Genomic DNA, 15,651 nt, shown 5'->3' with positions numbered 1-15,651 from the left:
AAAATGGGACGGAGGGAGTATAAACTAATTACTGTACTTTATTGTCTTCTTCTTATCCAAATGTATTGCATTTTTTAAACAGAGAAATATCCAACACAGCGCTATTCAATTGAAGTAGAGAGCAGATATGGCTATAGCTTCAGCAGCGCCATTAATGGCAATGAACGGAGCTCTAAAAATGGCGACAAATTCACAATCATACTTGGAAGTTCAGGATAACTCAATTCCTAAACCTCAACAACTTATCGTCATCTCCCCTTCAGGTAAGCACCCATTTAACATCTTATTTAGAGACGGATCCAAAATTTAAGCTCTACGGTTGAACCCATTGTATTAAATTATACTCATTTTTTTACATAGGAAAAGAGAACTGCGGATAGTTGAGCTGTGTTTTGATAAATTTTACAATGCATAACATACCTAGTGTAATCACTAATCCCCGTGTGGGGTATAATGAGGGTGGTGTGTAAGGAGTCTTGCTCCTATCTTTTTTGAAAGGTATAATACATGAACGTATCTTTTAATTGAGCTTCAGTTGACATTTATGCGCTCCAACTTTGAGTGTTAACAAGTGGGCGTTTAAATTTGTATAATATTGAACAAGTAGACACATGCATCCTACATGACATAATATGTGCCTGCGTAATAGAAATCACTTCGAATGTATCTTACGCGAATTGCTATGTAGGATACATATGTTTATTTGTTTAATTTTATGCAAGCTTAAGAAGTCTCTACTTGTGGATACCTAAAGTTGGAAGACATAGATGTCAGCTATATCTTAAGCTAAATGACACGTTTATTTATTATGCTTTTGATAAGTAGTTGATGACGGTTCAGTTAGGAAACTCTAAAAAAATTATGGGTTCATGCCTCTTATTTATCCTAATTTTAGTTGATTTTTACACATAAATTTATGTTCTGCATCAAAGGTATTGTGTTTAGATCAACCCACAACTAAATAGCTGCATGCGCCCCTACTCTTAGAATGAGAGGCAGATCCTAAATTTAAATCATCATGATTCTTGTTTGATTTATTAACTTCGAAATATATTATCTGTATTTATTTAGCAAGGATTCGAACCAAAGCTACTGGTTGTTAGCTAGTTCCGCCCATGGTCTTAGCTCCTACCTCCCACCAGAATTGAGCAACTTTGTCCACTAAGGGTCAAACTTCAAGGTTATCAAAAAATATTCCTAAAGTCAGATTAGTTTGGTTTGGTGAAAATAGGGACTAAGTTTGATATTTTTCCTGTGTTACCCTACTAAATCTTGAACTTTGCTTTCTGTTATCTTCTTTGAGTTCTGTGTGTATTTTGGGTTGTTTGATCAGGGGTGCAGAAGGAAAGGATGGTGGAAGAGGATATGTATGTGTTATCTGCACCATTGGCCACATCTTACCCGCATAAGCCTCCCAAGTATTCTGATTGTGCTCCTCTGTTTTTAAAGGTACAATTGAATCATCGCTATCATGATGCCACAGTTAAACTTAATCAGTTCGGACTGGACTGGACAACAACAACTCATGGTCCTATTCATAACTGCAATGGTGCTTTAGACAGCACTCGAAATGTCAAGATGTCTGCAAAAGCAGGTGTTCTTGCTTCAAATGGTGACATTGAGCCATTAAGGGTAAGCATTTGAAAATTATGGACCATTCTCTAGTTTCTTGAAATTTATGATTTTGATTTAAGCTTTATATTCATGTAATTAAGTGTCACATGACTGCATAGTAAATTTTTATTGTTTGGTGCAGCGCTGCATCGTTTTGGATATTGAAGGAACCACAACGCCCATATCATTTGTTACAGACGTTCTTTTTCCTTATGCTCGTGATAATGTGGGGAGGCATTTGGATGCAACATATGATTCTGCAGAAACCCAGGAGGATATTAAGCTACTAAGAGCCCAAGTAAGCTAAGTTTCTGAGAAAATTGTTTTGAGAGGAGATTTCATGATAGGTTGATCTCGATCTGAGCTCTAGCTACTCTCTATATAACCCAAGTTGAGCCCAGTGGCTTGTTTACACCCCTTACCTCTTCTATATGGTAATAATTCATTACATATACTATCACACATCCATTAAATTGGTACTATTCACTTGAATTTCCCACTTTCAAGAAAATAAATGCTTGTTACACTCTCAACACCACATGTTAGCCATTTTTTTATAATAATACCATGCTGAGTGTGCTTTGCTTTTCTGAATTCAATTATACTAGAAAGAGAAATCATGAAAGGGTTTCCGACGTGTTGGATAACAAGGGCATTGAGGAAGGAGTGGTGCTTCTGTCAATGACTTCACTACTTTCAAGATTAGGAATAGCATTAGAGTTAGGTTCAAGTTTTCCTCTTTCATGACAATACACATAAGAGTAAGATATGAAAACTAAAGCTGAATAAAATTAGAACCCTACTAAATATTTTAAGAAGTAGAATACACCACTCAGCTGGTGTTCTAGATTTTTGTCTTTATACATTGTATCCATTATTATGTAAAAGTAGGTGCTTTCCTTTTTCACTAAAACACGATTCAACATTTGTCATAAGTAGAAACTGTCTAATATACATGTTGAACTTAAAAAAACTGTAATTCATAATTAGGTACTATGTTGTAAAGGCAACTGAATTTTGCCCCCTTTACATTCTTCTTTCAGGTACAAGAAGACTTGGAAAATGGTGTTGCCGGTGCTGTGCCTATCCCCTCTAATGATGCTGGGAAGGAGAAGGTAATTGCGGCTTTGGTAAAAAATGTTGAGGCAATGATTAAAGCTGACCGAAAAATTACTGCCTTAAAGGAGTTACAGGTGAGGAGATCTGTGGTAAAATTATTTGTCCCTCATCCCGTCCAAATGTTTTATGGTTTCTCAGTTTCAACACATGTTCCTTACAATTTGTGCTTGTCTTCATATTCTGTTACTCAGGGGCATATATGGCAAACGGGATTTAAAAATAACGAGTTAGAGGGAGTTGTTTTTGATGATGTGCCCGAAGCTCTTGAGAGATGGGCTGCTTCAGGCATCAAGGTTCCTCTCGTTTGCCCATCATTTCAGCACTTGAGTGTTTCACCTTTTTAATGAGCTCTAGTTTCATACAGTTGTAGTTGCAAATGAAGACTTAATGTTGGATTATGATCAAAGGAATTTCTCTTTTGTCCCTTATAAAAAAATTAAGGAATTTCTTCTAATATAAATGGTTTCAGCCTAAATCATGTGGAAGGAAGTTGTCTCGAAAGAGCTACAAATTCTTGGAGTCAATGTAGATTTAGCTAAAGATAAGGTACAATGGAAGGAAAAGATATGTATAGGTGATATCTACTAATTGGGAATAAGTTTTCGACTGGTTGGAGAACATGTAATATTATTTTTGTCATTATTATTAATATATATGTGTGTATAAATTTGTTTTTTACTTTTTTGTTATGATGATGATTTTATTTGAGTTTAAATAAAGAAGTGGGGATTCATATACCAGCTTCAGGAAAGAAGTCAGGATTCATATAGTTGATCCAGCTTGTTTGGGACTAAGACGTAGTAATAACTGTTGTTGTATTAACAGCTTCAGCTTGCTGCATTAAGCGCATTTTTCTTCTGCATTATCCTGACAAAAGGTGTGTTACAAAGTCTATAACCTCTTATCGCCAGCTGCTGGCCAAACTGACTAGCTGTTTTGTTCCTAAGGTGTACATATACTCAAGTGGCAGCAGATTGGCACAAAGGCTTTTGTTTGGTTACACAAACTATGGGGACCTGAGAAAATATCTCTGTGGATTTTTCGATACAACAGTAGGGTAAATTTCTACCTTTCATCAAGCCACATCTCCAATTTTGAGGTGGTATCCGGATCTCTCTTGTCATTTTAAGTAAGTCAAATTACTGCTATTACTTGTAGGAATAAGAAAGAAACAAAAAGTTACCATGAAATTACAGCATCCTTGGGGGTAGATCACCCATCCGAGATTTTGTTCGTGACTGACGTCTATCAAGAAGCTATAGCTGCAAAGCCAGCAGGTAAATTCTGGTTGTTTTATATGAAAACTACTTTGTTTCTGAGTTTCAACCTATTGCCCTTCTTACCATTAAAACAAATAGGTGCAACAATTTTATTCTGTGTTATACAAGTGCTAAATCAAAATATTTTCTGATGATTAAAGATGTGCTCACTGTCATATATTTTTTTGTTTCCCACCTAGTGTCTATAGTACCTCTTTTGGAGCCCCAGTTATATGAATTCACGCCTAGAACTTTAACTTTGGGGGATAAAGTTGATCAGGATAGAACCCGAGACCTCTTGTTATTTATAAAGGGGTATTTACCACCCCAACACAATCTTTGGTGGTGCATGCTGTCGAATAATAAATAATTAAGACTGTTTTCTTAACATCTGAATGTATAAAACTTGTTTTTATAATAAATATAAAATACTAAATCAATCTAATACTATATCGAAAAAAAATTATATAGGGTTAGTGATGGTTGTAGATGTTGATTAGGGATGAAATTAGTAGATGGTGGTGGTCGTTGTTGTGGTTAGTGATGATGGTGGCTAGTATTAAGCGGTTAAACAATGATTGTTGATGGTGGTAGTTGGTAGTGGCGGTTGACAATTGTGGTGAATGTTATGATAGCCAATGATGGTGGTGAATGATGACAACGGTTGATGATATATATTGGTGATTGTCGGTAGAGATGGGTGGTTGTTATGGTAATGGTGCATGGTTGGTGGTCATGATTGTAAATGGCGGCTAGTGGTGGTAATGACTTACTGTGTGAAAGTGGATGGAGTAGTGGTAAACTGTCAATTTTTTAGAAATGTTTTGATAGACATCTTAATGACATTTAAGATTTTGTAGTAGATCTTAATCATCCGGATCTATTCAGATCCATTAAGTGGTTGAAAAACACTTAACGGTTAAGATGTGAACAAACTGCTGCCACATGCTTAGCCTCTCTGAGGTCGAAAATGCTACTGTAGCTTGATTCTTATAGCTCCAAATGATCACTCCTGAACCTAGAGGAAAACATTTGTTGGAGCACCATGTCTATCATCCAACGAACGTGCCCAATCACTGTATGTGTACCCACACAATCTAAGATTAGAAATCTTGGAGTACCAAATGCCATACTCCAAGGTTCCAGCAATTAACCGTAGCCTATTTGCTGATCTATAATGAACATTTGAAGGTTATTGCATAAACATGGAAATAACACCAACAGAAAATGCAATATCAGGTCAAGTGTTCGGTAAATAGATTAAACCTCTCACTTTTCACGTACTCCTTTTGTTGAAAATAGCTAGCTATACCAAGCTCTAGGGGCATCCAAATGAATTTCATGTACACACTTTGCTGTTTCTTCTTACTTCTTTCTCAACAAAATCGGTGTCAAAGTAGGGGAATGTCCTGGGATTTAATCTCATTGTCACCCATTATCAAGAAAAATATTCATGTCCTTGGCTAATGAAAATAGAATCAGGTCCACACGTGAGGGGGCATGTGGAGAATATAATCAAGTAAATAAAAGTGTGTTCCCTTGAACCGCTTAAGTTGTTAAATGAGCTGATCGTACACTTCAGTATATATATATATTTCATTGAACTTTTTAACCCCCTTTTCTTCATTCAGGTTTGGAAGTGATAATATCTGTCAGGCCAGGGAATGGACCTCTTCCAGATAATCATGGATTTAGGACAGTCAAGTCCTTTTCAGAGATCTAAAGATGGACTATGTTGCTCACCCCCCCCCCCTATACCCCATGTATAACAACATATTCAGTGTAATCCCACAAATAGGATTGTGTTGTCTTGAATCCTACACGGATGGAAATGTTGTTCAGCCGTTGCTCAAATTCTTGAAAGATATCGCCAAATGCGTGTTGAATTTTCCAAAAATAGTGCATTTTTTGAAGAATCTAACAAAAGTACAACAAGATAGCAATTTAGTGCAATATGTCAGTTAATGTAATGGCATTGGATTTTTTTGACATGTACAGTGAGGTGGTATTGTAGAAAAGTTCATTTGCAAAACGAAAAAGTCAAATTGTTATAGTAAAATATTATTATTGAGAATGATTGTTATAAACATGTATGACTCTAGTAAGTACGAAACAATCTTTCTTATTATACAAAAGGGGTGTGATATAGGTGACATATTTATAAGCAAATGTCAAAACATTGAAACTACACTAATAAAACTAAAGAAAAATGAATAACTTTAAAATGTTACTAAGAACGACCGAGTTTTCTAATGTTCCCCGTGGAAGTAGGAAAAATAAATTCTACAAGTGACATTCCGCATTGATTTGATTGTGTCCTCCCCACCTCATCGATCTTCACCCTCACAGCCTCACTCCTATAGTCCCTACCACCCCCACCACTCCGCACCACCCACTCCCCCCATCCCCAGTTTTTTCTCTAGTCTAGATTATATATAAAATGTTTTGATGATGACACTTTTTCCTCACATACCGAAAATAAATAAAAAATAAGTAAGAAATTCACTTATTTTCGTATTTTCGTATGTACCGACCACACCCTTAATTTACAAATCATATTAATTATGCATGAATTATATAAAATATGCATAAAATGTTAGTATGTTTTCCCGGAAATCAGTTTATAGAAAATAGCTCAAAGAAAAACACCAAACTGAAGTGGGATCTTCTTCTCTTTCACATCAATTTTCATTCATCATTTCATTTTCCAATATAAAGGTATTTTTTTCAATTTTATTTCTGTCAAATGTTATGTAAATTTGATTTTTTTTCTCTCTATGTATTGTACATTTTAAGTGTTTTTTTTATAACGATAGAGGCAGATCCAGGATATAAATAGTAATGGGGATAACTCGAACTCGAATTATATGAAAATTATGTGTATATATGATTTTATGTATTTAGTCTTCTTTTTTCTGGAATTATTATATTAGATTCTTTTCTTTTCCTGCCCCTTTTGGGGTTTTAGAAAAATTGCAAATCTGAATTTGTTTAATTTATTAGCTTAGGACAATAATATTGGCCTATGTTTTTATTTGTTTGATAATGCAGTCCTGATGTTTACATATCTGGCCTTATTCTGCTAAAAAGATTCATTTGGATGTTTACTTATGTTTATTTTTTATATAAATATAAAAACAAATAAATTATTTGGATGTCCACCATTGGAATATAGTATAGTTGAATAGATTCTTGTTAACTGTGGTGTCTGGGAAAGCTTGCAAGCATGTCGACTAATTCAACACCCTATACCTCAGGGTATCTCCCACCAGCACAGATATCGAGTAACTTTGTAGCTTATGGTACTTAAACCATACTTCATTGACCACTAGCCACACCGTACCCTTGGATGACAGATTCTTGCAATATAGTATAGTTGAGCGTTAGCGTGTTTCCACCTTAGCCGAAGGGGAGTCAATTGACACATCTTCGTCGAAAAATTACAATGTGTATGTAGGTTAAATATGTTTATCTTTATGTATGTATATATACTATATGTTGAATTCCCTTGGCTTCTTTGTGCATTTACTTTTTTATATATTGAATTCCGTTAGTGAATATCCTGGCTCCGCCAATGTTTACAATTGCAAGAGTTTTGTTTTGTCTTTCTACCAACTTTTAGCTCATGAACTGTTTTAAGGGTTTATTGAGAAATTTTCTTTCACCATTTTAGTTTAAACAATTGTTGATGTTGACCTTTGATTTGGTTGCTTTTGATTTCAACAGAATATGCAGAGATGTATAAGATAAGGGGATCATTTTGAAGAAGGCAATTCTTTTGGTTCGAGGGGCTCGAGGGTCCTTTTGGTTCACGATTGCCTAGTAAATGAGAGTTGAGTGGTAGTGAAGGAAGCTAGTAAGGCAGAGTGAACGAATCATTGATAAACCGTTGGATTCCACTTCCTGTGTTGAGATCACGGAGGCGGATCATCCACCTATTGTCAATCGTTCCTTCAGGATATACTGAAGGGAGCGAGTGGTCAAAAGTAGCAGACTATAAATCTGTTGAATCTTTTTTTAGGTAGGTTCGGACCTTGCCTCTCTGGTTTTTGTTTGTTGTAGACTTTAGAGAAGGGAAAAGAGATTCATTTGTCAGCTTACATGATAAGGTCCAGCGATGAGGTCGTTGAACGTGGAGAAAAGATGGATGTTTCCTCTTATTATAAGCTCACTTGTGTTTATTTTCCTTCTTGTAACCTCCTTCGACTTGGGCCTCATTTCCTCGTTGCATACGATCAATTCAGTCTTCTCAATTTTCCCATCTTGTGTTATGGAGAATCAAACTAGCCCGTATATTGATGAAGTAAAAGTTCAGCAAGCTCCAAGTCTGCCTCCGCCTCCTTCACCTCCTCCACCTCCTCCACCACCTCCTCCTCCTCCTGCTCCGCGTTTTGCTTATTTGATATCTGGATCAAAAGGTGAACTAGATCAGCTTTGGAGAACGCTGAAATCGATATACCATCCGTGGAATTACTACATTGTTCATCTGGACTTAAAATCAGCAGCAGATGAGAGACTAGAGCTTGCTTCAAGAATTGCAAACGAACCTGTTTTCGCCAAGATTGGAAATGTGCACATGATTACGAAAGCAAACATGGTGACATACCGGGGTCCGACCATGGTCTCTAACACTCTACACGCCGCCTCTATTCTCTTGAAGAAGTATACGGATTGGGATTGGTTTATTAACCTGAGTGCTTCTGACTATCCCCTGCTAACTCAAGATGGTTAGTTCTCAACTCTCATACTAGAAATTTATGTTGCTCGTACTCTTCAAAATGTTGTCAAACCTGTGTCGGATCCTCCAAGAATGTACTACTTTTGGGGGATCTGACACACTATTGTCGACATTTTTGAAGAATCCGAGTAACATAGCTAGAAATAGTATGTTCTGACAATTTATTCTTCTGTTTTCTTTACTTGAAGGTGAAATGTGATATATTCTATTGCTTTACAGATCTTCTCTACGCATTTTCTCAATTAAAACGCGACTTAAACTTCATTGAACACACAAGCCGGTTGAGATGGAAAGAGTATGTTCTCCTATAAGTTCACCGAGTTCCTTGACTTGTTCTTTGTCTGTATTTGTAGTTCATTCGTTAACTTTAATGTTACTCGATTAATCCTATTGCAGGTCGGAAAGGGCAATGCCGCTTATCATAGACCCCGGGCTGTATCAGAATACCAAGTCTGATATATTTTGGGTTGCACCAAGGAGAACTCTTCCCACAGCCTTTAAACTCTTTACTGGTAAGATTTTAACAGTTAAATCTGAATACTTTTAGCCTTCTTGAACATCTTACGCCAAACAAATGCAAATTTACCAATCTAATGTATATATGGAAATGACTTTGTTAGAATATGAACTATATGATATGGTCGGAGATAGAGTTAGGATTTTGAGTTTATGGATTCTGGATTCTAGAATAGGCGGTTTACCGGCTCTGGATAAATTATTTATACATATTAAGCAGATTTTCGTAAACACAAATGCATGGTCTAGCCAAAGCATATGTTGCTCCGACTCTCCAAAAGTGTTTCCACACTCGTGACAGATTCTCCAAAAAACGCTCTACTTTTGGAGTATCCGGGAAACATAGGCCAAAGTTATTAAGTAGTTCTTAGCTCCAGCCTAGATCTGCAACATTCTGTCTGAACAACTATAAGCAACAACAACAACAACAATGTCTGGGATCGGCTATATGAATCCTCACTGATCACGTGACAAATTTTGTTACAGGCTCAGCTTGGACGGTGTTGTCACGCACGTTTATAGAGTATTGCATATGGGGTTGGGATAATCTTCCAAGGACTCTACTTATGTACTACTCGAATTTCGTGTCCTCTCCAGAAGGCTATTTTCAAACTGTTATATGCAATGCCCCTGAGTTTTCATCAACTGTTATTAACCATGACTTACACTATATCTCTTGGGATGTTCCTCCAAAACAACATCCACACATTCTATCACTCAATGACATTGGACAAATGATAGCAAGTGGCGCTGCATTTGCGCGAAAATTCAAGAATGATGATCTGGTTATGGACAAGATTGATCAAGAGTTTCTACACAGGGGGAATGGTAGCTTCACCCTGGGTGGTTGGTGCGCGGGAAATCCACCTTGTTCAAAAGTTGGGAACCCGAAAAAGCTTAGACCCGGGCCAGGAGCTCAAAGGCTACGACGTCTCATCGATAGATTAGTTGATACAGCTAGTCAGAATCAATGTAAGTAGACATTTTTTCCTGTATCGTTCCAATTTTATCGGATGTTACATACTTTTCCTTGATTTTATGATCAAAAGAGTATAAAGTTCATTGAGAGATCCAAATCAATAAGTATAGCCCATTGTACTAATTTTTGGTTTTTGGAAAATGTTAGTTATATTACGTGTATACTGTCAGTGTAAATAACTTAAATCCATTTTGATTTACAAATGTTATACTACATACTCCCTATTTTAGATGAAATGGCTATTCACACAAGAGCCATTGTTAACCAACAATTGCTAACATATATAATACATTCATTAATTTATTCCCACGCCAGAAGCATTGCCAACTATTATTATTTTTTGTTTTTTTGATCCGATGTTTGATATTCGTATAAGAGTCTGATTATTTGAATTCACGTAATACAAGCTCCAATTATGCAAATAGTACTCTTAACAAAAAAAAAAAAATCATTCTTAGGTGCTTGAATCCAAGAGTGAACTAGCCATTTTAAATTATTTTTAAAAGATAAAATATAGAATTTGAACCAAAACACTTGACAGTTGTTGAAGTCGTGTCCTAATACACTCTTTCTCCGTCCTTGGTAGGACGTTAGGTCATAAATTTGTTTTTCTTTTACATCATCAAAGTTTTTTTTACACCTATTCGATAAATATATAACATATTAACATACATTTTTATTATTAAATCACAGTTAGTTTATATATATATACTTCTTTTATTTATTACTTTTATAATATCTAGAATAGATAATTATTTTTTTCATTTTATACTCAACATTAATTAATCTGAGTAAGAAAGACGTAAAAAGCATTCAGAATGCAATTTAAGTGTAAGTTTCAGTCTCTTCTCATTTATTGTTGAAATTACGTTATTACTACTTTCGTTTAATTTTATTTGTCTAATATTTTTAAAATATATTTATTTATTTTATTTGTTACTTTAATCCTATCTAGAAAATATAATTACTCCATTTCAATTTTACAATCAACATTAATTGAGCTGAGTAAGAAAAGAATAAAACGCATTCAACGAATGCGATTTATGTGTAAGTTTCAGTATCTTCTTATTTATTGTTGAAATTACGCTATTACCCCTTCCTCTTAATTTTATTTGTCTAATATTTTTAAAATATATTTATTTCTTTTATTTGTTACTTTAACCCTATCTAGAAAATATAATTATTATTTTCATTTTATAATCAACATTAATTGAGCTGAGTAAGAAAGGCATAAAACGTATTCAGCGAATGCGATTTATGTGTAAGTTTCAATCTCATTTATTGTTGAAATTAAGTTATTAGCCCTTCCGTTAAATTTTATTTATCCAATATTTTTAAAATATATTTATTTCTTTTATTTATTACTTTTATCATATCTAGAACAGATAATCATTTTTTTTCATTTATACACAACATTAATTGAGTTGGGTAAGAAAGGGATAAAACACATTCAACGAATGCGATTTATGTGTAAGTTTCAGTCTCTTCTCATTTATTGTCGAAAGTACATTATTACCCCTTCCGTTTAATTTTATTTGTCTAATATTATTAAAATATATTCATTTCTTTTATTTGTTACTTTAATCCGATCTAGAAAATATAATTATTTTTTTCTATTTTATACTCAACATTAATTGAGCTGAGTAAGAAAGGCATAAAACGCATTCATCGAATGCAATTTATGTGTAAGTTTCAGTCTCTTCTCATTTGTTGTCGAAATTACGTTAATACCCCTTCCGTTTAATTTTACTTATCCAATATTTTTAAAATATAGTTATTACTTTAATCATATCTAAAATATATACATATTTTTTTCTATTTTATACTCAACATTAATTGAGCTGAGTAAGAAAGGCATAAAACGCATTCAACGAATGCAATTTATGTATAAATTTCACTCTCTTCTCATTTATTGTTGAAATTACGTTATTACCCTTCTATTTAATTTTATTTATCTAATATTTTAAAAATATATTTATTTCTTTCATTTATTACTTTAATTCTATCTAGAAAATATAATTATTATTTCCATTTTATAATCAACATTAATTGAGTTGAGTAAGAAATGCATAAAACGCATTCAGCGAATGCGATTTATGTGTAAGTTTCAGTCTCATTTATTGTTGAAATTACGTTATTAGCCCTTTTGTTTAATTTTATTTATCCAATATTTTTAAAATATATTTATTTCTTTTATTTATTACTTTTATCATATCTAGAACAGATAATCATTTTTTTTCATTTATACACAACATTAATTGAGTTGGGTAAGAAAGGGATAAAACACATTCAACGAATGCGATTTATGTGTAAGTTTCAGTCTCTTCTCTTCTCATTTATTGTTGAAAGTACATTATTACCCCTTCCGTTTAATTTTATTTATCTAATACTATTAAAATATATTCATTTCTTTTATTGTTAATTTAATCCGATCTAGAAAATATAATTTTTTTTTTCTATTTTATACCCAACATTAATTGAGCTGAGTAAGAAAGGCATAAAATGCATTCAGCGAATGCAATTTATGTGTAAGTTTCAGTCTCTTCTCATTTGTTGTCGAAATTACGTTAATACCCCTTCCGTTTAATTTTACTTATCCAATATTTTTAAAATATATTTATTACTTTAATCATATCTAAAATAGATACATATTTTTTTTCTATTTTATACTCAACATTAATTGAGCTGAGTAAGAAAGGCATAAAACGCATTCAGCGAATGCGATTTATGTATAAATTTCACTCTCTTCTCATTTATTGTTGAAATTACGTTATTACCCCTTCTATTTAATTTTATTTATCTAATATTTTAAAAATATATTTATTTCTTTCATTTATTACTTTAATTCTATCTAGAAAATATAATTATTATTTCCATTTTATAATCAACATTAATTGAGTTGAGTAAGAAATGCATAAAACGCATTCATCGAATGCGACTTATGTGTAAGTTTCAGTCTCATTTATTATTGAAATTACGTTATTAGCTCTTTTGTTTAATTTTATTTATCCAATATTTTTAAAATATATTTATTTCTTTTATTTATTACTTTTATCATATCTAGAATAGATAATTATTTTTTTCATTTTATATTCAACATTAATTGAGTTATGTAAGAAATGCATAAAACGCATTCAACGAATGCGATTTATGTGTAAGTTTCAGTCTCTTCTCATTTATTGTCGAAAAGTAATTTTTAATTTTATTTGTCTAATATATTTAAAATATACTCATTCTCTTATTTGTTACTTTAATCCGATCTAGAAAATATAATTATTACTTTCATTTTATACTCAACATTAATTGAGCTAAGTAAGAAAGGCATAAAACACATTCAGCGAATGCGATTTATGTGTAAGTTTCAGTCTCCTCTCATTTGTTGTCGAAATTACGTAATTACCCCTTCCGTTTAATTTTATTTATCCAATATTTTAAAAATATATTTATTACTTTATCATATCTAAAATAGATAAATATTTTTTTCTCTTTATGCTCAAACTTAATTGAGCTGAGTAAGAAAGGAATAAAACGCATTCAAGAATGTGATTTATGTGTGAATTTCAGTCTCCTCTCATTTATTGTTGAAATTACATTATTACCCCTTTCGTTAATTTTATTTGTCTAATATTTTTAAAATATATTTATTTCTTTCATTTGTTACTTTAATCCTATCTAGAAAATATAATTATTATTTCCATTTTATAATCAACATTAATTGAGGTGAGTAAGAAAGACATAAAACGCATTCCGCGAATGTGATTTATGTGTAAGTTCCAGTCTCAATTATTGTTGAAATTACGTTATTAGCCCTTCTTTTTAATTTTATTTATCCAATATTTTTAAAATAAATTTATTTCTTTTATTTATTACTTTTATCATATATAATCATTTTTTTCATTTTATACTCAACATTAATTGAGCTGAGTAAGAAAGGCATAAAACACATTCAACGAATGCGATTTATGTGTAAGTTTCAGTCTTTTCTTATTTATTGTCGAAAGTATGTTATTACCCCTTCCGTTTAATTTTATTTGTCTAATATTTTCAAAATACTCATTTCTTTTATTTGTACTTTAATCCTATCTAGAAAATATAATTATTATTTCCATTTTATTATCAACATTAATTGAGCTGAGTAAGAAAGACATAAAACGCATTCCGTGAATTCGATTTATGTGTAAGTTTCAGTCTCATTTATTGTTGAAATTACGTTATTAGCCCTTCTGTTTAATTTTATTTATCCAATATTGTTAAAATATATTTATTTCTTTTATCTATTACTTTTATAATATCTAGAATAGATAATTATTTTTTTTCATTTTATACTCAACATTAATTGAACTGAGTAAGAAAGGCATAAAACGCATTCAACGAATGCGATTTATTTGTAAGTTTCAGTCTCTTCTCCTTTCTTGTTGAAATTACGTTGTTACCCCTTCTGTTTAATTTTATTATTCTATTATTTTTAAAATATATTTATTTCTTTTATTTGTTACTTTAATCTTATCTAGAAAATATAATTATTATTTTAATTTTATTCTCAACATTAATTGAGCTGAGTAAGAAAGGCATAAACGCATTCAACGAATGCGATTTATGTGTGAGTTTCAGTCTCTTCTCATTTATTGTCAAAATTACGTTATTACCCCTTCTGTTTAATTTTATTTGTCCAATATTTTCAAAATATATTTATTTCTTTTATTTATTACATTTATCATATCTAGAATAGATTAAAAAAAAATTATTTTATACTCAACATTAATTGATCACTGAGTAAGAAAGGCATAAAACACATTCAACGAATGCGATTTATTTGTTAGTTTTAGTATCTTCTCATTTATTGTTGAAAGTACGTTATGACCGCTTACGTTATATATATATATATATATATATATATATTCACTTTACTTTATAATTTATGTATGATTATACTTTAATGTAAATATTGAATTCGAGTATAGGTGTGCATGATTTTTACCTTTACTTTTCCCTCACTTAAAAAGGGTAAAAAGTAGAAAATAAGAAAACAAAAAAAATTGTCTGCTATCATGGGTGTAAGAATAGAGGGGGGCCTATAGTTTTAAGATATCTACAAATAATTGTGTTTCATCACTTTAAAGAAAGTAAAATAATTGAAAATAACCTAATCCAAAACCATGATTATTATAGTAGATCATGTAAGCCCATGACTTCAAGATTTTTTTGCCCTACCATATTAATATATTTAATCTTTAATTAGTTAAAATATGTGTGTTTAGTTATTTCATATTAAAAATATATTGTATTAACTATTTTTAGAATTATATCATTATTAAATATGAAATAATAATTATGATAATTAAATTATAAATATAAATATGTGAAAATTCACAAGGAAAGTGACAGAAAATGAACAATTCAATTAATGGGGGTGTATGTACTTAGTC

The 15,651-nt window shown here is 32.1% G+C and overlaps 2 protein-coding genes across 2 annotated transcripts; both read left to right on the top strand.

The window, feature by feature from the left end:
* The first annotated feature begins 80 nt into the window (after positions 1 to 80).
* On the top strand, positions 81 to 5,745 carry LOC125866000 (probable bifunctional methylthioribulose-1-phosphate dehydratase/enolase-phosphatase E1 1). Its single transcript, XM_049546273.1, has 8 exons — positions 81 to 263; positions 1,334 to 1,632; positions 1,757 to 1,912; positions 2,658 to 2,807; positions 2,925 to 3,026; positions 3,681 to 3,790; positions 3,892 to 4,010; positions 5,624 to 5,745. Exons 1-8 carry the CDS (start codon positions 128 to 130, stop codon positions 5,713 to 5,715), a joined length of 1,164 nt encoding a protein of 387 aa, XP_049402230.1. The 5' UTR covers positions 81 to 127; the 3' UTR covers positions 5,716 to 5,745.
* Positions 5,746 to 7,726: 1,981 nt separating this feature from the next.
* On the top strand, positions 7,727 to 10,306 carry LOC125865401 (beta-glucuronosyltransferase GlcAT14A-like). The gene is made up of 4 exons (XM_049545595.1): positions 7,727 to 8,719; positions 8,950 to 9,025; positions 9,127 to 9,242; positions 9,733 to 10,306. The coding sequence occupies exons 1-4, from the start codon at positions 8,110 to 8,112 to the stop codon at positions 10,224 to 10,226; spliced, it is 1,296 nt and encodes a 431-aa protein (XP_049401552.1). The 5' UTR covers positions 7,727 to 8,109; the 3' UTR covers positions 10,227 to 10,306.
* Positions 10,307 to 15,651: the final 5,345 nt, after the last annotated feature.

Source organism: Solanum stenotomum, chromosome 5 (assembly GCF_019186545.1).
Source record: "Solanum stenotomum isolate F172 chromosome 5, ASM1918654v1, whole genome shotgun sequence".
In the NCBI taxonomy this organism is placed as follows: domain Eukaryota; kingdom Viridiplantae; phylum Streptophyta; class Magnoliopsida; order Solanales; family Solanaceae; genus Solanum; species Solanum stenotomum.
The sequence above is the reverse complement of the archived record's forward strand: the minus strand, read 5'-3'. Positions and strand labels throughout refer to the sequence as shown.